The following is a 22,169-nucleotide window of genomic DNA, read 5'->3' as shown; positions in this document are numbered from 1 at the left end:
ACCCCCCTGAACCCAACCCCTTTTTAGGGCTGCCGACCACCCCACCCTATCCTTCCCTCCCCCCTTTTCTATATCTTTTTTTTTTTTTTTTTTACTGTCTTAGGTATCTAGATAGGCATCTATTGCAGCGTCCAGATCTGCTTCCTGCCGTTCCACGTAATCGTCATAGCCAGCCCGCGCGCATGATCTTCGGGGATGGAGAAGGTGATTTCGCCTTTGATCTCGTCGCCCCTTTTTGTGGGAGAAGAAGGTGTGGGTTGTGTGGTACTGTTGTCCACCTCTCCCTCCCCATCCTTCTTCTCCCCCTCCTGGTTGCTCTTCTTGTTCTTGCTCTTCTCCGGCTTGCAAAGCAGCAACCCCTGCTTCCAGTGCGTCTCCTGGGCGTGCGGGCCCGTCGTAAAAGCGACGCGGTTCTGGGGGTCCTGGCGGGCCCACTCGTCGGCGCGGGAGGACTGGGACACGATGGTGGCGGCGTCGTCGCGGGTCGGGGAGAAGAAGATGTCGAACCAGAGGAGGAAGCCGTCGAGGGCGTCGATGTCCCGGGTCAGGGTGCTGGAGAAGGGGGCCGTGAAGGAGAGGTCGGCGGTTTGGGCTTGGTAGAGGTCGAGGAGCTTGAAGGCGCTGGCGGGGCCGGGGATGGTGGTTTCGGTGGGGTTGTTGGGGTTGGGGGTTTCGGAGAAGGAGAAGAGGGAGAGGATGTTGGCTGCTGCGGTGGCGGCTGCGGAGGAGGAGGAAGGAGGGTAGGAAGAGGAAAGAGGCCAGGTGGTCACGCGCGCGTCGTCGTAGATGCCGGTCTGCATGGCGCGCATGTCGAAGCCGTAGACGTCGCGCCAGAAGGTGATGGTGTCGGCGATGTACTGGGGGTCGGCGACGGGCGCGACCCAGAGGTTGGCGTGCGAGGGCACCATCAAACCGTTCGGCTTTAGGTAACGGTCGCGTGCGTACAAGACGGAGGGGAGCATAGCCTCGAACAAGAGGCAGTATCCCATCCACTCGCTAACGATAATATCAACCTCGTCGACAGGTAGGACGGCCTCCTCGATGCGACCGTGCACACAGTGGATGATGGACGAGAGGCCGTTGTGGAAGACGTTCTCCTGCGCCTTGGTGATGATGGCGCTGGCGTCGACGGCGATGACTTTGGCAGCGCCTGCGCGCGCGCAGAACATGCTGAGGATGCCGGTACCGCAGCCGATATCCAGCACGGTCTTGCCGGCGAAGAGGTGCTTGTTGTTGTAGATGAAGTCTCGGTATGCGTCGGTGCGCACTGCATCTTTGAGCATTGTTTCGTGAATGTCTAGGTAGGTTGGTAGGCTAGTGGTCAGTAAAGATAGTAGTATATTATCATGGAGTTTATGAGATATAGTACTCACCAGCTCCAGCATAAGATTCCCAGTAGGACTTCGAGTCATCCTTCTTCTCGGCGACGGCGTCCTTGCCCTTACCCGCCTTGGCAGCAGCAGCAGCAGCCTCGGCCTCGGCTTGATCAACGTCACCCCAGCGCTCATCGAGTGTCTGCTGCACGGCAACACGATAACTGTCGAACTGGGCTGCGACGCGAGCTAGCTCCTCCTGGAGTTCGCTGTTGCGCTTGAGCAGGTCGTCGACTAGCGCCTCGCTACCGCCTTGCGCCGCTGTCGCTGCTGCTGCTGCTGCTGCCTCTGGCTTGAGCTCGGGCAGGTCGAATAGTCCCAGGATGACGGCATCGTCATCAAGGACTGGCTTTAGGTACTGCTCTTGATCAATGGAGGTCCATGAGATATCTTCGGTCACGGGGAGGCCTTCGTGCACCCGCTGACGGACTGGGGGGTAAAGTTAGCGATGAGGTATGAGAGGGTAAGAGAGGAGCAAAAAACTCACTGAAATTGACCAGCTTGACACAGCCATGGAAATCCAACTGTAGTCGTTGCCGAACACCCAGAAAATCAAACCCGTACTTCTCCCTGCAGTGCGCAAGCATCGACATGACATCGGGAAAGACCCGATCGTCGAGAAGTGAGATGACCTCTTGGGTCTCTTCCTCGTCTTCCTCGGCGTCGCTCCAGTCCTCGCCCTCGCCCCGGGAGTCCTCCGAGTCGGACGAAGACTCGCTTAGAGGACGGGGTTCATGCCTAGTTGTTCCGGCACTCATCGTGTGAACAGACCTTTTCTTTCTGTAGGTTGGTTGAAGTAAAAAGCGGTAGTGTAGATGGGGAGTATGGTGCGAGAATAGAGTCAGAATAGTGTCAAAATAGTGCCAGAATGGTGTGAGGGTGAGTACAGTAGTTATGTTCCAAGTTCAATTGTTGCGCTTAGATTTATAAACAAGCACCTGAGCTATAAGTTAAAGTTATATGTCAGGGTTATTTAATTTCTCATCTTATGCGATTGTATTCCTGATATACCTGACTGGGATATAACTGGTGGTCTTTGAATATCTCATGAATTTCTTAAGGATTTCTTTTGACTCTGTGGAAATATCAAATACTAAGTAAGTATCAAGTAGCAAATATCAAAATATTCAAAATTCAAAATATTAAAGTATCAAAAAAACGCAACTATAGCGGCTCGGATAAGTACATATCTTAGTACGTGCTACGTAGTTATAAGATTTTACGCGCTATGTAGGTATACACCCCCTTAACCTTGAAGGCTTATGTGCGTACACGTCTTCAATGTTACCATATCCATAAATCAGGGGTATCGCCGGCAGCTCTAGCAATCAACAGGAACTACATGTAACCTTGGAATTGTCTTAAATACCTTGGTACTAGGTAGGCTCTATTCCAACTTCTGTACAATAAATAATGACGTGAACTTGGAGTTATTCATTTAGTCCACGTCATCTTCTTCGTCTTCACCTTCTTCCTCGTCATCCTCATCTTCGTTGTCTTCGCCATCAGACACGGTCTCGCCCAATTCGACAAGTCGTTTCTATACACAAAGGCCACTTAGAATTTTTGCAAGATCATAGGATTATTAGGAGTATAGCAGCAACTTACCTTATATTTCTCCACCTTCTCTTCTAGGTCGCCAAAGACCATTAAAAGGTCATCAAGTTCGGCTTGGGTGGCAACTCTTTGCTCTTCCCTTTCTTCCAACTGTGCGCGAGACTGCCATCCAGAGTTAGAATTCGTCATAGCCGTATGAGGGGCTGTCCTGGTTACCTTTTTCAACTCTTCGTCTTTTTGTGACAGTTGCTTCTCAAGTTTCCCATACCGCTCTGCAGCCATCTGTGCCTTTGACTGCTCGGCCGAAAGCCTAGTAGCAAAATCTTCTTGGGCAGCATGGAGTTCTTCGCCCTTAGCTTTGTTCGCCTATATGTTGTTAGTTCATACTGCAACAAACCCACCAACTGTAAAATCGAACTTACTTTCATGATGTCAACTTCCAGTCGGCTGATTGTGGCACGAAGGTCTGCCATTTCCGCTTCCGACCGTCGTTGAATACGTGCTGTCTCGGCCTCGGCCGTTTTGCGAACATACTCGAGTTGTCTTTGCAGTTCAGCTTCCTTTTTAATGTAATCGGCGTTGATAGCTTCTGCCGTACTTGCTGCCTCTCTTCGAATAGTATCTAGTTGCTTTTTATGGGCTTCCTCCATAAGCCGATGCCCTGCCTTAATTTTCCTGCAATTGTTAGTGAGGAAGTCTGCCTAGAACAGATCGTATTGTACTTACTGGATATCCTCGTTATGGTGCAGCTGGATGGCCTCATTAACACTCTTTATTCGTGCTAATTCGGCAGCGGAAGCTTCCTTGGTCCGACGATGATCTGCTTGTTCTTGGCCAAGCTTCCCATCGAGAGAGGCCATGTTTACGAGTGCTGCTTGTAATGCTCGCTCCTTTTCATCGACTTGGCCACGTAAAGAGTCTACCATTTCACGGGATATGCCCTTTTGGATGCCATTAGTCACGACCGATATCTCCATGCCAGGATCACGGTCGATGGCTCTTATCATGCGGCTATAGTTATCTTTAAAGAAATCCACAAAAGTCGCATCAAAATAAACCTCTGGCATATTGCCCGAGTTGTCAGACTTTTGCGGGATAACCTCAAAGTCCCTCAAGAAAGGATGACTTCGTAGCTTATTTAAAGTGTCAATATACTTTTCTCGGCCCATTCGAGACATGAGAACGGAATGCAAGGTCGAGCGAGGAATTGGAGAATCCTTAGTTGAGAACTCGTAGACAACCCCTAATAACATTGCGCATAACCCCTGGGCAATGCTGCTACTTGGGTTGGGCCGTATCACTTCTTGCGCGAGGGCCTGGATATTACTGCCCTCGCCTAGGAAATCGTTGGCTCCATCAAGATCCTCAAAAAGCCACCCTATTAACAACATCAGGTAGCCCACCGCGATCCGATCGCCATCCCCTCTAGCTAACCCACTAACAAGATGGGCGGAGATCGTCTGAATGCTTGTCACAACTTCTTCCCCGCTGTCCGCATCGCCTTCCGTGACGGACATGGCGAGGGCCTTCGCTTCGGCATTCTCGAAAACGAGGTGGAAAGTAATAACAGCGGCAAACCAATGTCGGTAGGGGTCTATTGAGGACGAGTCGTTGGATGGTCGGAGCAAAGTGGTCAACACATTGGCAGTTTCGTCTACACCGGATGCGTGCCCGTCAATTGCTCGCCTTAAGAAATGGAGGCGGACCTCTGGATGATTGAAGAAATATGCCTTGATGCACTGGCATGCAGCTAGTCGTAGGTCAAAGGCTTGACCCGATGACACGCTCAGGGCCAGGTCTAATAAGCCATCGATTACGAAGACGGCTGGAACGCCGTTAGATTTTCCCGCCTGTCCATTAGTTGAAGGCGGAGCTGTTTCCAGTACCGAAGGGACTTGCAGCTGTGCAAATGTCTCTTGCAGCTTCGAATTCCCTCTGATGATATCGGCGCAAGTCGTCAGAGCCTACGGTATACATGTAAACAAATAAACTTGACCAATTTTCATTAGGGGAGGAGCTCAAACCTCTGCTCGGAGGGACATCTCCGCATGGTGACTGAAAGCCAGCTGTAGAGCGTGGTAAAGGACACCATGCTGCCAAAAAGCGGCTTGATTCTGCGCAGTACCGACAGCACCAGAGACCAGAAACAATCGGATCACGGCGAGTAAAGCATAGATATTCCTATTACGCTGCTCCTGCGCCCATTGGGCAACCTCCTCTCCATCTTTTCCAGTTTGATATGTAGTCTCCAGAAGCTTGGCCAACTGCGGAATATAGCCCTCTTCACGGAACAGAGACTGATTGGAAGGGTTCAAGCGCAAGAGGTTTGCAAGAAGTATTAGGCTGTCCTCAACGATTCTGTCACCCTCGGATAGCGACCCTTCCGCTTCTATTATAGTAAAGACCCGTCCAAATACGTTTGAGAATGCGACAAGTTTTTGGATATCGGGGGACGAGGGAGTGAGGTAAGTGAGAAGAGTTAGTGCCTCGTTACGAACTGCGTCTCTTCGATCGTCAAGTGCAGCAACCAGCCTAGAAATACCTAGCGGCGCAGTGAAAACACATATCTCGGTTCGTTCGGTGCGTGCAGAAAGAATGGCGAGGAGAAGTTGCAAGGAATATAGTCGGGAATAGAAGTCATTGGTTTCGAGAAAGTCTAGGAGTAAAGTTATATTCTCTTGTCGCTGAGTAAACTCGTCAGCCAACCAAAGAGCAATCTCCTCGGAAGCCTCAGGACTATCCTGGTTGGGGTTGAAGAGCATGAGCAAGGTCTCGAGAACGACCTTTACAGTGTCAACATCCTCACCATCTTTGGACAGACTACCTATAAGGCTTCTCAAGGCACCTGAAGCAACCGAAGCAGGATATTCCTTAGCAAAGCTTCTCAGACCCAGAATGGCGGCGCGCCGGTCTTCGAGGAGGGTAGCCGAGCTAAGACGACCACTGAGAATGGTTATTGTCTCGCTGACGGACTGCTTGGCCGGGGCGGTTGTAATGGTGGAGAACATGGTGTATGATGGTGGTGCTGCTGCTCGATCACGTCGTTGCGCATTAGATCCATTGGTGAAAAGGGTCACCGATTCAGATGCATTGTACAATAGATGAGGTGGAGGAACAAGTTGGTATGTACTATTTGCGCTCTCACCCTACCTAGGTAGCCTAAGAGTTTGCCGTCGGTTGATTAGGAGAGAGGAATCTTCAAATATTTAATGTTAATGGTTAACTAATGGTATGTATCATTGATGGATCCATACTGCATGCTATTAAGGTACGGTATGTACAATACCTTGGTAGTTATGTACGTAAATTATGTACATATGTATTTTATGAGACACATATAACTGTTAAATAGATATGCAGATATACAGATCTGGGCCTTACTATGCCGTACTTGACGTAACCATTCGTCAAAAGAAGAACTTTAAGTGGGTTGGAGTATGATTGATAGCCTGATAGGCTTACATTTGATAAATTGATTGGCTTTAAGTTGTGGTTGGATCCACTTGTCGCCTTGAACATTGACTGTATCTGCTGCGCCAAGGGTCTTTCGTCAAGCCTCGCGACTTCAACCTTTTTTTTTTTCTTCTTCCATCTCTACAACTTCTTTGATTCATTACTATTTTATTTTCTTCTCCGTCCGAATCAAATGGTTATTGGATACTAACAGTGCGCTTGGTTACTTTGGCTTCCCTTTGAGGATATTTATTTTTCCAATAAATAAATCAAATTGTGCCTAGACCTAGTTTATACTTAGTATCTACATACCTGCGACATACATAGGTACTTACCTAACTACATACAAGTAGGTACCTATCAGAAAATCAAGTCGAAGAGTAAATGCGATGAGCTTGTCTCCTTGACTACTTTTTATCATACATACTTAATTATCGCGATTATCGCGATTCTCCCGACTTCATCTAGTCTGAACTTACTGTAAAGTTAGTCAAATTGGATTCATCACTTCTGTGCATACTATCCCATGCTCCTACTTCCTCTACTTCCTTGTGCAACTTGTTACACTCGTGTTTCTTTCCATCCACTCGTTACCTTTGACGGATCGATACTCGACATTTGCCTATTTCCTATTCCAACCTACCAGATATAACCTATAACCTTGTTGAGTGTTTAATCGTTATAAAATCCAATAACCTCCACACCGCGACAATGGGTATCCCGGCTGCCTTCCGATGGCTTTCCAACAAGTACCCCAAGATCATATCGCCCGTCTCAGAAGACCGGCCGATAGAGATGGACGATGGCACCGTCATTCCTGTTGATACTACACGCGCCAATCCGAATGGCGAAGAGTTTGACAATCTCTACCTAGATATGAATGGTATCGTGCATCCTTGTTCTCACCCCGAGGATAGACCTGCCCCGAAGGATGAGGAAGAGATGATGGTGGAGATTTTCAAGTATACCGACCGAGTGGTCAATATGGTTCGCCCTAGAAAGCTACTCATGATTGCCATTGGTAAGTTATATACCGGCTCTGATTCTATTGACTATTTATACTAACCTTCAACTCGTAGACGGTGTCGCGCCTCGAGCCAAGATGAACCAGCAACGGTCCCGAAGATTTCGTTCCGCCCAAGAAGCTAAAGAGAAACAGGCTGATAAAGAGGAGCTATTGTTGATGATCAAGAAGCAGAATGGCGGCGTATTACCACCCACCACCCTCGAGGAAGTAGCTAAGAAGGCCTTCGATTCCAACGCTATTACACCCGGCACCCCCTTCATGGACATATTAGCCATGAGCTTGAGATATTGGTGTGCTTATAAGCTTAATACCGATCCTGGTTGGGCTAAAATGAAGGTTATCATTTCTGATGCTACCGTACCTGGCGAGGGCGAGCATAAGATCATGAATTTTATCCGCTCCCAGAGAACGTCTTCTGATCATGACCCCAACACTAGGCACGTTATCTACGGACTAGACGCCGACTTGATTATGCTGGGGCTTGCCACCCACGAGCCCCATTTTCGAGTTCTCCGAGAAGATGTCTTCTTTCAGGAGGGTAAGGCGAGGACCTGTAAGATATGTGGTCAGAAAGGTCATGACGCGCAAAACTGTCGTGGCGCGGCTAAAGAGAAAGACGGTGAATTTGACGAAAAGGACAAAGCCGTCCCACTAAAGCCTTTCATCTGGCTTCACGTTTCAGTCTTGAGGGAATATCTATCTGTCGAGCTTGATGTACCCGGGTTGCCGTTTCGTTTCGATCTAGAGCGGGCTATCGATGACTGGGTTTTCATGTGCTCTTTCGTCGGTAACGATTTTCTTCCCCATCTTCCCGCCCTTGAGATCCGCGAAAATGGCATTGATACGTTGACTGCTATCTGGAGGGATAATCTACCGCATATGGGAGGCTTTCTTACTCAGGATGGTCGCGTTAATCTTGAGAGGGCTCAGTACATCTTTAATGGTCTAGCAAAGCAGGAGGACGCTATTTTCAAGCGGCGAAAGCAAACTGAGGATCGAAGGGAAGCTGGTTTCAAGAGGCGCAAGTTGCAGGAACAGAGGAACGGACATGGAGGCGACCGAAATGGTCGAGGCACAGATAAAGCTGCTGACAACCACTTTCCTGGCGGCCTTCCCAACTCACTCACACATGACATGATCGTCAATCGAAATACAGCTCAAGCTTCTAACGAGGCAAATAAAAGCGCTGCTGCTGTACTGAAAAGCCGAATTCAAGCTTTACAGTCAGGAGCAAGCAGTGGCGGGGCTGAGAAGAGTGACACAGAAGCACAAGAATCGCCTTCTGCGTTGGGTAAGCGCAAAGCAACTATACTGGAGGAGGATGGCGCAAGCACTCCTGCAAGTAGCTCAGCCGCGAGTGACGAGCCAGAAGACTCGGTTCGGTTATGGGAGGATGGCTACGCCGATCGGTATTATGAGCAAAAATTCCATGTCGACCCGAAAGACACCGAATTCAGGCGTAAGGTTGCTCGGGCTTACGTCGAAGGACTTGCTTGGGTCCTAGGATATTACTTCCAGGGATGTCCGTCATGGGAATGGTTTTATCCGTATCACTACGCGCCATTTGCCCAAGACTTTGTGGACATAGCCAACATAGAAATCGGCTTCGAGAAAGGCAGAATTGCCAGGCCTTTTGAGCAGCTCATGAGCGTTCAGCCCGCCGCATCGAAACATGTGCTACCGGATATATTCCATAACCTCATGACAGATAGCGACAGTCCGATTATCGACTTTTATCCCGAAGAGTTTCGTATTGATCTCAATGGGAAGAAGATGGCGTGGCAAGGCGTGGCATTACTCCCATTCATCGAGATGCCTCGACTGCTCGCTGCTGTCGAGCAGAAGTACCCCTTGTTGACTGCTGAAGATGCCTCTCGCAACAGTCCAGGCAGAGACGTGCTTCTCTTGTCTGAAGCCAACCAGGAACTGTACGACGATATCATCATGCACTTTTATTCAAAGAAGCAAGGTGAGCCTATATATACACTCGACCCGCGTCTCAGCCAAGGATTATCTGGGAGAATCGAGAAAATGCCCGAGTACCTACCACATGGCATCTTAGAATATCCATTGGAGAGGAAGTATTTGCCTGATCTAGACGATGACCGTTCATTAACGTAAGTTTTTCTTTCCTCTTGTCTTAAGACACCTAATATGCCATGAGACATCAAATTCTAACTTGATTGTAGGGTCTATTATGAAATACCGTCAACTTCAGATAACCACAAGTCCATGCTTTTGCGGGGTGTCCAGATGCCGACTGCCGCACTGGGCCGTAGCGATATCGAAGAGTTGAAAGGAAAGCTGCGCAACGCTGGACGAAGTCACGGAGGCGCCCCTCTTGGACGTCAGAACTATGATGGAAATAGGAGGGGCAGGATAAATTATGGACCGGATTCTCGGCCAGACCGACCACCAGGATATCAGAACGGATATCAGAACGGCTACGGCAACTCGTATGCGGCTCCCCCAGTTCCACCCCCAGGCTGGGTTCCACCTGGATTCCCAGGCTTCGGCAATGGGCTTCCACCTCCGCCACCTCCGGCCTATGCTGGTGGGAACCGTGACGGTTATGGTGGTGGATATGGTGGACAGTATGGTGGTAATCGTGGGGGTAACCGTGGAGGGAACTATGGAGGGAGCTATAGCGGAGGAAGTCACAGAGGTAGCCACGGCGGAAGCCAAGGTGGAAGCCAAGGGTACGGAGGAGGGTATGCGCCTCCACCACCACCGCAGAATGGTTATGGTTATGGAGGACAATACAACCAACCACCGCCCAATCGTGACGGTCGTGATCATCGGCAATACGATGATCGTGGTGGTTATCGGGGTAACAATAGTCGTGGCCGGGGCCGTGGGTATAGATGATGTGAATGATAATGTGGACGATGTGTAAAATCGTATAGACATCAGATCAAAATAGCAAGCTCTCTAGGAGGGAACAAACACTATAATCATATCATAGTGAGGACATACAATGAATGGGTTCTATGTCTATGTGACAATTGTTAATGTTCATTCACGCGATGGTATTGTGAACTAATTTACAATATGTAGTTATTACATAGGTATGTGACCAGATAGTATACGGCAATGAGTTGAACATGTGTGGCGTACTTATGGTTTCATTTTCAAAACTGCGTTAATAAACATCATCCATATACAGGTACATATATAATAGAAATACCAACTCAGAATTACCTAGTAGTAGAACAAGCGTGGAAGGTCAATTGCAAAGAAGAAGAGAAGAAAAAATTAAAGGGCCGGGCCGTAGTGGATTTCAAGGTTGGAGTGGGTGGATTCAATGTTATGTAGTAGTAGGCGTGTAGCACTGAGTTATGTACATTATCATTCATAGTTACATGCTGCATGCACATGTGCAATTATGAAGAACATTGAAAGGAAAATGGGCATGGAATTTTATCACCGACCGATGATCGATCAGAAATTCCCACACGCAAGAAATATCACGACGATTTAGAGATAGGTGTACCTACATATGTAGTACCTTTTATATTATTACGTACCTAATGATTCTGCACATACAAACATTGCATGTGAGTACCGGGCCAGACATGAATAGGAAGCTGTATCATTTGATGTATCTATAACTATGTAGTACATCAAGTGTTAGTATGTATAACTACGTACCTACCTACATAGGTAAGTTACTGGTACACATTTAGCAGGGAACTTGACGACAGTGCTTTCTTCAAGGATTTTCAATGGTTAATGGAGTCGGAAACAATCATTGATGCCCTCCCTTCCATGGGTGCATGTATTATGGACAGTACCCTAGGTTAGGCATATTAGAATAATGTCCACCGGTACATTATGTAGGCCGTTTATCAGGGAACTACCCCGCTAAAGTACATGGCTCTCTCAACCATTTCCAGCTAAACGATACTACACTAGGCCCCGTGCGCACTAGGGCTAGCCACTAGGTCGGCAGTAGGTTAGCAGTAAGTTGGCGCTAGGCCCACCACGTTTCAGCACTTTTTGCGACTCGCGACATTCGCTCGACGGTTCTCCCCGCAGTTGCAGTGGTAGAGTGGGAAGTTGCTGTAGGTAAGTAGTAGATACATGATACACTAGCCGAGTACATACATAGTACATTAGTATAGGTAGTTAGTAGCTACCGCACAGGTCTTTCTTTTCTCTCTTTCTTTCTCTTTGGGTGCCATCCATAATTTCTCTCTGATCACATACGAATTTAGAAAAGGGAAAAAAAGGGAAAGGAAAAAAAAAAGTAAATACCCTTGACCCAAATCTTAATAGGATCCGGTTATGATAGGGAGACTTTTAAGAAAAGAAAGCCCTTCAAACTTCAGAGCCTAGAGTCTAGAGTCTAGAGTCCAGACTCCAGAGTCCAGGCTGTTTGCCCAGGTGTGTTCAATGTTCATGCTATTGATGTTCATGCTAACCCTTGTGCCACTGTTATCCCTGTGTTCGTTGTGTTCCCTGTACCGGGTTGCTTGTGTCTTGTATCTCTGTAAACCGTCATGCCCGTTGAGATACTTACATGCACCACCCATGCATCCCATGTCTCTTACTACATACGTAGGCTCTTACATACCTATAGGTACCAGTACTAATTGTATATGTAGTGCCAAGTACCTAGGAGCTTGGTGTACATGTAGCTTCTCCTTCTAACGCTACATAGCCTCAAACCATCTTTTTTTCTCCCCCTCTCTTACTCTCTCTTTTTCTTTACAATTACACTGGTACAGTGCAATATACCTGCATACTACCTTGTTTGTTTGCGAAGATCGTGGGATTACATGTTAGACAAAACTACCACTACCAGACCTACCTGCCTACCTGCCTACCTACCTACCTACCTATCTTGACCTATTTCAATGTTAGTACCTACATAACTACCTAACTTTGGTTTAGTAACTATCCTATTATCCTAGTTTGTTCTGTTAGCCAGCGAAGCTTCCGAACTAGACGAGGTTGGAAATTCAATAATCAGTATAATAGGTACGGTAACTAGTGCTAATATCAAACTACATACCTAATACCAGGTATACATAACGAAATACCTACCTACCTAGGCACATACATACCTATAGTTACCTAATACTGTCCTGCGATACCGTCCTAGGAAAACGCTCCTCTCCGTTCTCTATCCTGACTAAACCCTCAAAGGGTCATCCTAGACAAGAGACGCAAAGATATCACGCCCACATAAATATTTTACCTACCTACCTACATACATAGTACCTAACCTACCTACATATCAACTATCAACTATCTACCATACCATTCATTCATTTTCTACTTTCTCTGATATATGCCCCCTTTCCCCAGATTTACTCACACTCTACATCTACGTAACGGGCTCGATCTTGTAGTTTGGGTAGGACAAACTCGTTCTACAGCCGGATGGGATTTTGAGACATACCAACTTGAGTTTCGCAACGAACTATAGCCTTACTCGATACTCTCTCGCTTGCCGCTGGCTGTACTCCATGACGACGTCACAATGTTGAGAAGGCCCTCAATCGCGACCCGACGGTATACGAGCACAAGATGAACGGTGATGCGAGCCTCGTTGGGTGCTTGGTCGAAAGACTTACAACTAGGGTAATAGAAGCTTTTTTCATATATAAACCTACCTGTACACCTATCTGTATACATATCATTATACATACCGTCTTAGTATTGCATGTGTATGTACTTTGAGCTAACAAGAACTGCTATGCGCCCAGCTTCCGCATCGCACCGGCACGCCAGGTCAAGACCTTCAGCATGACGATGTTGCTGTCATCACACGCGCGACCCTCGTAAATATTAGCGCCACATCCATAGCAGTCGTACTCGAACAGCTCATTTCGCTTCTAGAAGAGCTCGCCCGCCCGTACAAGACTTTCGCAAGTCATCCATCCTATATTCTCCTTTCTGAAGTCTACATCCTATCACTAGCTGCCGATTGCTGCTCTGCTCATTGGCAAGCACTCCGCGATGCCGGCACTAATGGCGCAGTCGAGCTGTCCGGTTCCGGACCTCTGGAACCCGAGTCGTTGGATGATTTGCTGGTGACTAGGGTATTTGATCTCCTTAAGCGTTTCCTTGAACCTTTGACAGAAGGCTACGCCCTGCCTGCTATGACAGTATTGGATGAGAAATCTGCACGGGAAATTTTCGATGTTCGGTTTAGGGATCCAATCCCTAGAGCCACATCTTCAAGTGGTTCAGAGGACTCCCGAGAGACCAAGCTAACGGGAACCAACGACGGGGATGACATTGAGCCGTACATCAAGACTATCATTGAATTTGTAACAGCATCAAGTTGGACAGCCTCCTTCGAATATGTTAGGAATGTTATTTACAGCATTCGAGCTACAGCTCCAACACAGGTGGTTCCGACGCTGGCAGTGGCCGAAGAGGAAAAAACCTCGTTGGTGGTATTGCGTTTAATCTCTTACATGTGGGTTGATGGCCAGAAATTAGGGATAATCATCCAAGAGCTGTGCTCTAGTTTCCTACATTTTCGAAGACCGCATCAGAACACTGTTGCTGTCATCACGCCACCTTTAATCACTGGATGGATCGAACGCTATCCTAACGAATTTGTCACCTTACACGTTCAACACAAGAAGCTAGAGGGCGGACCTGATACACTTTTTGATATGACATATACGCTGAGCGAAACTGGGAAAAGACGGTCGATACTCTATCCCTTTCAAACCTTCCTCCTCATGTTGATCCCCGATGTATTCGAAGTGGCGAGCAATATGCGGGATGCTAAGACCGGTGGTATGGCTAAGAAAGTTGCATTTCTCGAAACTCTAAGGAAGGCACTTAGGAATAAGAACGACGCAGCTGGCTATTGCCTCGTGAGTCTCCTCCGGGCTGCCCGCCATTTTGACGATGATGGAGATGCTGCCATTGTAAGCTATGCTATGGACGTTCAGGACGAGGTCCGAGATGCCGTTTTTCGTCGATACCACCCGAACGGAGACAGTGGCTTGTTTGATCAAGATTTGACTACCGCAGCCTTCATTAGTCTCACGCATCTAAATCTCGAAGGCACAATGGAGTCGCTGACGCAGTCCTGCCTTGATCCTTCTGCTCCTCAATCCTTCAAGATCGCGATTATCCAGGCGTGCTCGTACTTTGCACGTCAACCCGATTCTGAGAACTATAACCGCTTGTTTGTCCAGGTTGCTGGCTACATACAAGACCAACTTAAGGTTGGAGCCCCTCGCCTCTATTTCAGCTCCTTTGCGTAAACTAAACAGATATACTAACTTTGGTAGGCGATGTCTGCGATTTCGGCAGATATGTATATAGGAGATCGCCACTCCCAACGCAAAGCTTCGGAAACAAACTCGACTACAACTAGAATGATATGCAATATCTTGAGTTTCCTAGACGCCTCTCCGACGACTTTATTCGAAGGTTCCCCCGCCGATAGCGCGGATGCTGAACAGTTTTACGAGGAGATTTTCGAAGCTTTTGTCTCTTGTCTCGTAACAGCAAATGACTCCGTTCGAGCTCTGGCCAGCAGCTTGGCCAAAAAGCTCCTCTCTCGGAATGGAATTCTCTCTTCTCTGCGTAAAACAAAGCGTCTCGACTCGCACAGTTTCGGAACCAAGTTTTGGAGACTAACGTAGGTGCAAGACCCGTAAGACACGGGAACGTGGTTCGGCTAATGACTGGTTCTAGATCACTTGTTATTATGGAAATGTGTGAGAAGCATGAACAAAATGAGGATGATACATTACTCAAGTTTATTCATGGGTACCTTGAATCACGGTTGCTTCTTTTAAGATCAATACAGGTGAGGCTGAAAACCAGAGGGAGGTCCGTTCCATGGCTCGTGCTAACCCACATATCAGGAGTTGTCCGTTGTGTCCGAGGATATTCCAGAACGCATAACAACATCAACTAAACTTGAGACCCTTTTCCTCACATCACTCTGTTCTGCTGATATTGAGATCTGCCAGCTTGTGACGTCTTGCATCGGCCTCTTCAACGAGGAATGCCGTATGTTAGATGCGACTGTAGGTGCGGGCAAGACAGTTAATTTAATTCTACGAAACAGCGATGTTTTTGGCGAGATTGCTTCTCCAGACTTCAGATTTACAGGAATGATGGCTTTCCAAAAACGAATCCGTGCCCTTTTAAGGCGGATGCAGTACCCGAGTGCGGGCATCCTGGATGCTTGGGAGAAGGCTTTCGACAAATGGCTTCACTTATCCAAAGATGTCTCAACGACGTCCGCCGACAGCATTGATGAGAAGAGCTTTTCCGAGTGGAGGAATCTGTCCGGATTTCTCGCGTCTCTTGGTGGCATCTGCACGGCCGAACAAGCTTATGTTATTGAGGAACCAGCCGCTGGTGGCCTGCGATGGATCGATCGGCTTTCGTCTGAGAACCACGAGGAGCCCCTTCTGAATAGATACCTCCAGCTTAGCACTCAGCTCCTCGCGTGCACAAACGTGCGAGTTAGGGAGACTACACGAGAAGTCCTTTCCGTCGACATATCCCCGACCTTATATCAACCCTTGTTCAAAGCACTCGAATCAGAACTGGAGGTGCTTTTTACAGGTGCCCTCGAAACATCTAGTAAAGGGCAGGATGTTGAGATTGTATTCGCTGAGCAAGCAGCTTCCTTACTCAAAGCTTTGGTGGAGCGGTTACAAACTCCATACGAGCTGGGAGCTGCGTCATCGGTCCATTTCAGCTCCCTCGGACTGAGCTTTGCAAAGTTCCTGGACGGGGTAGCTGATAACATGGCCAGTCTGCGAGTAAAAATAAAGATTTGCCAGTTATGCGAGTCTGTTAATAGGAAAAAGGAGCATTTAAATCTTCGCGATGATGTTCGGAAACGAAACCAACTATTGGAATACATATTCAGCTGGATTGCTAGACCCCGGTCACCGCCAGCTGAGAGCAGCCATAGTCATATCCTACGTCAAGATGATACGACTCGAATCCAGAGAGATCTCGATAAAGCTTGCCTTCGCTGCCTCGCTGAACTTACGTATAGGTTACCATTACAGCCCGGAGATGGCCAAAATGATGCTGGTGCCAGTGAGATGAAGTCACAGATGTTTCGCACATACTTCAACCGATTCCTGTCCTTGCTCAATTACGAACCATCGGACAGTATCAGAGGAGATGGTACTACACCTGCACCGCATCGCGACGAAGCTGGGTCGACCTCCGAACTCGCCATCACTATTCTCTCGAATCTCTTGAGTGCCAATATCGATGTAGGCCTCAAGTATTCTCTAAGCATTGGCTACAACGAGAATATGGAGATTCGTACCGCGTTTGTGAAGGTACTCTATAATATACTCGTCCAAGGAACCGAGTTCAGCAACTTATCCGACAAGGCCGTGAATGAGAAATATGACGAGCTTTTAGAGGTAGCGCTCACCGAATCTTGGAGAAATACTCAGTCCACTAACGAAGAGTGTTTATAGCTTCTTACCCATGATATGAACCTTGCTGTTGCTATCAGCTCAGTCTGTCCAAGTGGCGAGGTCGAGGAACTCACCATTTCGATGCTCAACATTTTCGATTCTCGAGGACTAGTGTTCGATCTCATGGAGGCACTGATTAAACAAGAAATCGAGGATACTGGTTAGTTGTTATTCAAATGCATTGTCAACTAGCTCAACTAATTAATCTATCTTCAGAGAACGAGTCAGAGATACTCCGCCGAAATTGCGTTGCAACCAAAATGCTTTCCATCTACGCAAAGTGGAAAGGAGCGAATTATCTCAAGGCCACACTTCAAAAGGTTGTCGAGAGATTGATGTTAACTTCCAAGGACCTCGATCTAGAGCTTGACCCAACGAGGATTTCATCTCAGGAAGAACTTCAGAAGAATGCAACCCAATTACGAATTGTTGCCAAAGTCTTTATCGATGATATATGCGCATCGTCTACAAACATTCCTCGTTCGTTTAGAAAGATCTGTAGTATAGTAAGTTGATTTATGATCACCAAGAGAATTTGCTGTTGACGATTCCAGATATCCTCTGCAGTGATGCCAAGATTCCAGGAGGCCAAATATACAGCTGTCGGAGCCTTCATCTTCTTAAGGTTCTTCTGTCCTGCCATAGTTGCGCCAGAGGCAGAGAACCTTGTGGGTGTGCCGCCGTCTAAGGAGATGCGGCGTGGTCTGCTCCTAATTGCCAAAGTCGTCCAGAACTTAGCCAATAACGTTCTGTTCGGGGCAAAGGAGCCTTACATGTATCCTCTGAATGACTTCTTAACGCAGAACATATACCGTGTTACTACCTTTCTCCGGGAGATTTCGGTGAGTGACATCAACTTGATGTGGATTCGATCTCTGCTTACATTGTTAATATCCAGGTCCCCCCAGCCACACTTGATAAACCTCTCTCGAATGGGGAGAGTTATGAGTTTGGCTCCTGCGTTGCTCTACACCGGTTCTTGTACGACCATTGGGACCACGTCCGGCAAAGACTCATGTCACAAGAAAGACGAGAATATGTTCGTTCACCTAACGAACTAGTCCGTGGCCGATCGCCCGTACTCGAGCCGTTACGAGCTCTCGTCGCCAATCTTGGGCCGCCTCCGTTAGCGATCACTTGGAACCGCCCTCAACTCACTCTGAACACCCCTATCGCTTACTCTAGATTCCAGCATTTCATGCTTCGTAACGCTTTCCGGAGTACTGATTCTTTCATGACATCCCGTGCTATTTACGACGGCGGTGAGAGCAGAGTACGTAGTCTATCATCTTGAATACCATTTCATCTAGTATTTACTAATAATAACTAAAAGGACGGGCTCTCAATTATTTGTGTAATTCTCCGTCATCTTAATCAGGATTCCATGGACTATGACACTGTTTTGTATTCCTTCTTGAAGGTGAGTTCCGACAGAATATGCTAGTTTGGTTACGACAACGTTTCCTCAGCTTTTGTTCCTCTTATTCCTGCTTCTGTCCTTGGCTGATATTAGCACCAACAGATCACAAGTCGGTTATGGCATAAACCTTTTGGAGTACTAATCGATGCGACATGCTATGAGGCTACAAACGATCCTCCAGATGATGTTCTCAAAAAGTTGGATCTTCTCAGTCCGTCCGAGGTATCTCAGCAGTTATCTAGGATATATGTCTACAACATGAACAGCACCTACCGGTATGATAATCCTGATTGTTATCGTGTATATTACTAACTGATAGGTTAAGGAAAACTTTGCGGCGTATACTCCGTGTGGCTACTAAGAGCAATACGAACTTCTTGTATCCAGGTAATGTGGAGTGGCTGCTCCTCGGCAGCCGTCTTGAGCTCCAAGCACATTTTCACTTAAGCCAGCTCCACCTTCCGAAGGAGACCATCAGTATAGCCACTGATTCTCGATACACATATCAGCCAGTCACACGGCTGTCGAAGACTAAGGGAAAGATTGATGTTACTGTTGGGGTTGGTAGCTCATTCGTTCAGGTGACTACTGTAAAGAAGCAAGAGGTTCACCCAACTTTCCGTATACACGGGATCGTCAACGATATATTCCACCTTAAGGATCTAGATGAAGCACCAACATCGATCCCTACTGAAGATGATTCTGCATTCGGCTTACGTGCGGACAATGGGAAAATTGTGATGTACTTTCAGAGTGCCAGGAAAGCTGATCTATTGAAGGAAATTCGAAAGGCTAAAGCAATGTTGGGCAAGGATACTAGGACCTTGAAATCGTTCGAACGTCTTATTCGACCTCAGGATGTTCCGGGGACGTTACTCAACCTTGCGTTGACTAATCTTGCCTCCGCTGAAGCTCCGCTACGGATTGCATCGTACAATCTGCTTGGCGCTCTTTGTAGAGCTTTCAAGTTCAAGGCAGCCTCGAAATTCATGTGTATCAAAGGTCAGAGCCCTTTGCAAGACCCCTTCGCGCTTCCACTAACGATTTATATAGATGTGTCCGTTCCCTTGGACCCCACGCAATTCATTATCAACATCAGTAAGACTATAGCCCAGGAGGAGCCGCAGCTAACATCAGACTTCCTCAACGAGTTCTTTGTGGGGTGGGAAAGCTTCTCAGATGATCAAAAGCCATTGAGCCTAGCTTACATGTCACCATGGATACCAAGTCTGCGGACGTCGTTGTTAACAGACGAAAATGACAGCGAAAAGGGTAAAGAAAAGATAGCCTCAATCTTCCGGAAGCTGATAGACGTGACGATAACGGAGCCGTCGCTGGCCCTGACCTTGGAATATACAGCTTGGCCAGCAATCTACAAGGATGAAGTTCTCTTGGACATATTCCTCGAGGAGATCATCAAGGCAGCCCTGGCTGTAGGAGTGTACGACGACCATACTCAATGTTTAACATCGATTGTGACAGCTCTTGGCACGATAACTCTTCGTGGCAAGATAATATCCAGGCTCCGAAAGGCCTTAAACAGATCTTCGCTTCGACCCACGAAGTATCTCCCAGAGAATGCCGTTTGGAATGAGATTTGCATCTTGCTCCAGTTCTGCCTTTCACTTTCTTTTGACTGCGGTGTCCAATCGCAGTTATATCTGCCAGAGATATTTCACATAGTCACCATGCTATCAAACACGGGTTCTTATGACATCCGGGCGCTAGTTCATCGACTGCTGATCAATTCAATCCACGCGGCTTGCACCTCCTTTCGACTGGAGGATGCGAGACTAACCAAACTCCGCGGCACGCTTGAAATTCTAGCCGAGCCAAGAAATGACAGCCTCTCTGTGCCTCTGGTTTTAGCACGAGATGGAACATCCATCTCGACAACGCAAGAAGCCGGACCAGCTCTCTCTGTCATAGAGAATTTGGCTACCTTGCTATTCGAGACATGCTCTGTGGCAGCGCCATCTGTTGACATGGCCAACGCATGGCGGTCAAGGTGGATGAGCTTAGTAGCCAGCACTGCTTTCCAGAACAATCCAGCAATTCAGCCTCGAGCTTTCACGGTGATGGGCTGCTTGGCCCGCGAGGAAGTCGACGACGACCTACTCTATCAAGTTCTCGTAGCACTACGTACTAGTGTTGGCCGCTTCGGGGACGACAACGGTAGCGACATGCTTGTTGCTATCGTCACATCCTTATCCAAGATGATTTCTAAGCTCACTTCGCCTTCGCGATATGGGCCACAACTTTTCTGGTTGGCGATGTCACTAGTCCGCCTTGTACCAGCAAGCCTATTCAATTGCACTGCACAATTTTTGGAAGCCGTCCTGACGAACCTCGGAACAACCAACGAAATAAGGGATAATAAGATGGCGCAATATCTTACACAAGGCCGGGCGCAGTTAGAAGAGGCTACTATACCGTTGGACGACATATATGGTGTCCATTTTACACTAGATAGTTTCCACTTTGCCGTCTGCGCTTGTCTTGCGCGAGGGCTCACCGACCCTGCCACCAAGCTTCCGGCGCTTCGGGTTCTGTCGACCCTCCTTGAAATGACGACGGACAGCTCGGGAAATCAGTCTAAGCACTTTTCAAAGGAATTTCACGCATCGCCTTACTTAGCCCTCATCCAAGCTCGGGCCATTACGCCCGAAGACTTGAAGGAGTGCCTCTGGTCGGCCGGTATAAACCCGCTTCATGTTGCCAACTTGGGGCCGGTTCGTACCTTGGATGATCTAGAAGCCATGAATGACAAGGACCTTCTACTCAATACAGCAATCGAGCTAGTAGATTTCCAAATATTAGACGAATCGGTACAGACACATACTATGGTGTGGTTAAATGAACTGGCACTTGGACGACCAGAAGTTGTCGTGCATCTGTAAGTCAATCTTCTTCCCAAGAACTAAGGCAAGATGTGAGATGCTAATATGTAATAGATGCCCTACCGTTTCGTCATTCCTAGACGAGGTGCTATTGCACGGCCAGAGCGCTGCATTGCTGGGGTCAGCGCATGCTCTGCTCCAAACTTTATCCTCTAATCCTCGGTTCACGAGCGCATTGGAAAGCAACAGTGTGTTGAACGACATATTAGAGGACTTGGGATTTGAGGGATTGTGGCGTCCAAGTACGTCCACACAGAGCCAGGACCCGGACAGGCAGTGTGCTATATTGACAGAGAAGCTTATTGAGGTTAGTATTACACACACACAAAAGGTGTAGGGAGATATATGTATTAGGTACTAACACATGGCGCAGCTTATTATCATATAGTGCATAGTGCTGGAGCCATATAAGGGGTGTGAAAGATTTAGGAATTTCAGGTTCACGATTTGAGAAAGATATAGAAAAACATAAAACTGGGAAGAGAAAAATGATAATGAAGTATACTCGCACGAGGGGAAGGAAAGCAATGAAAACTCATTAACAAAAGGCCATATGGAATAAGGATGAGAAAGCGAGCTATCATTTTAAATGTTTGTTATTTTACGTTGCGGCGAAGTGGTGCAGAATGGTTATGAAGGCCGGGCACCAAGATACCCCTAACAGAATTTAAGCTATCTCGATTCTCGATTCTCTATAGACTCATCCATACCTAGGTACCTTCTCAGTCCCTACCAGTAGCCTGTAGGTATGTACTATATCCATGAATACAGGTAGGTATTGTACCAACCTTAGGCACATACTAGGTATCTACTAGGTACTAGGTAGGGTAGGTATGTAGGTTAGTAGAGTACTAGAGTCTAGGTAGCCTAAGGTAGGGCCTGGTAGGCGGCTAGGTCAGGGTTAATAGGTAACTAGGTGCTAGATATACGTGCTTTTTATGACTGTCATGTGACCTGGCGACGAATCTTACATGCCAACGCGTCTTTAACCCCTTTTTT

General features: G+C 47.5%; 4 protein-coding genes across 4 annotated transcripts; 2 read left to right on the top strand and 2 right to left on the bottom strand.

Annotated features, from left to right (window-relative positions):
- Positions 1-51: 51 nt before the first annotated feature.
- GGS25DRAFT_483276 (S-adenosyl-L-methionine-dependent methyltransferase) lies at positions 52-2,481 on the bottom strand. Its single transcript, XM_049260342.1, has 4 exons — positions 2,385-2,481; positions 1,861-2,316; positions 1,374-1,802; positions 52-1,297 (listed from the first exon to the last, which is right to left on the bottom strand). The coding sequence occupies exons 2-4, from the start codon at positions 2,129-2,131 to the stop codon at positions 120-122; spliced, it is 1,878 nt and encodes a 625-aa protein (XP_049119341.1). The 5' UTR covers positions 2,132-2,316; positions 2,385-2,481; the 3' UTR covers positions 52-119.
- Positions 2,482-6,190, bottom strand: GGS25DRAFT_483272 (p115 like vesicle tethering protein). Its single transcript, XM_049260341.1, has 6 exons — positions 4,955-6,190; positions 3,657-4,894; positions 3,353-3,605; positions 3,147-3,296; positions 2,982-3,092; positions 2,482-2,913 (listed from the first exon to the last, which is right to left on the bottom strand). The coding sequence occupies exons 1-6, from the start codon at positions 5,936-5,938 to the stop codon at positions 2,812-2,814; spliced, it is 2,838 nt and encodes a 945-aa protein (XP_049119340.1). The 5' UTR covers positions 5,939-6,190; the 3' UTR covers positions 2,482-2,811.
- A 691-nt stretch (positions 6,191-6,881) lies between these two features.
- Positions 6,882-10,413, top strand: GGS25DRAFT_201455 (exoribonuclease 2). The gene is made up of 3 exons (XM_049256806.1): positions 6,882-7,404; positions 7,463-9,527; positions 9,600-10,413. Exons 1-3 carry the CDS (start codon positions 7,095-7,097, stop codon positions 10,276-10,278), a joined length of 3,054 nt encoding a protein of 1,017 aa, XP_049119339.1. The 5' UTR covers positions 6,882-7,094; the 3' UTR covers positions 10,279-10,413.
- A 2,091-nt stretch (positions 10,414-12,504) lies between these two features.
- Positions 12,505-22,100, top strand: GGS25DRAFT_201355 (GTPase). The gene is made up of 14 exons (XM_049256804.1): positions 12,505-12,999; positions 13,125-14,609; positions 14,676-15,028; positions 15,085-15,199; positions 15,258-16,793; positions 16,851-17,010; positions 17,067-17,356; positions 17,405-17,692; positions 17,749-18,123; positions 18,184-18,270; positions 18,373-18,545; positions 18,596-19,272; positions 19,324-21,166; positions 21,225-22,100. The coding sequence occupies exons 1-14, from the start codon at positions 12,946-12,948 to the stop codon at positions 21,505-21,507; spliced, it is 7,719 nt and encodes a 2,572-aa protein (XP_049119338.1). The 5' UTR covers positions 12,505-12,945; the 3' UTR covers positions 21,508-22,100.
- Positions 22,101-22,169: the final 69 nt, after the last annotated feature.

The sequence above is a fragment of the Hypoxylon fragiforme genome (assembly GCF_022984875.1).
Source record: "Hypoxylon fragiforme strain CBS 206.31 chromosome Unknown GGS25scaffold_3, whole genome shotgun sequence".
Classification (NCBI taxonomy): domain Eukaryota; kingdom Fungi; phylum Ascomycota; class Sordariomycetes; order Xylariales; family Hypoxylaceae; genus Hypoxylon; species Hypoxylon fragiforme.
Note: the sequence above shows the minus strand (reverse complement) of the source record. Positions and strands in the feature narration are given on the sequence as shown.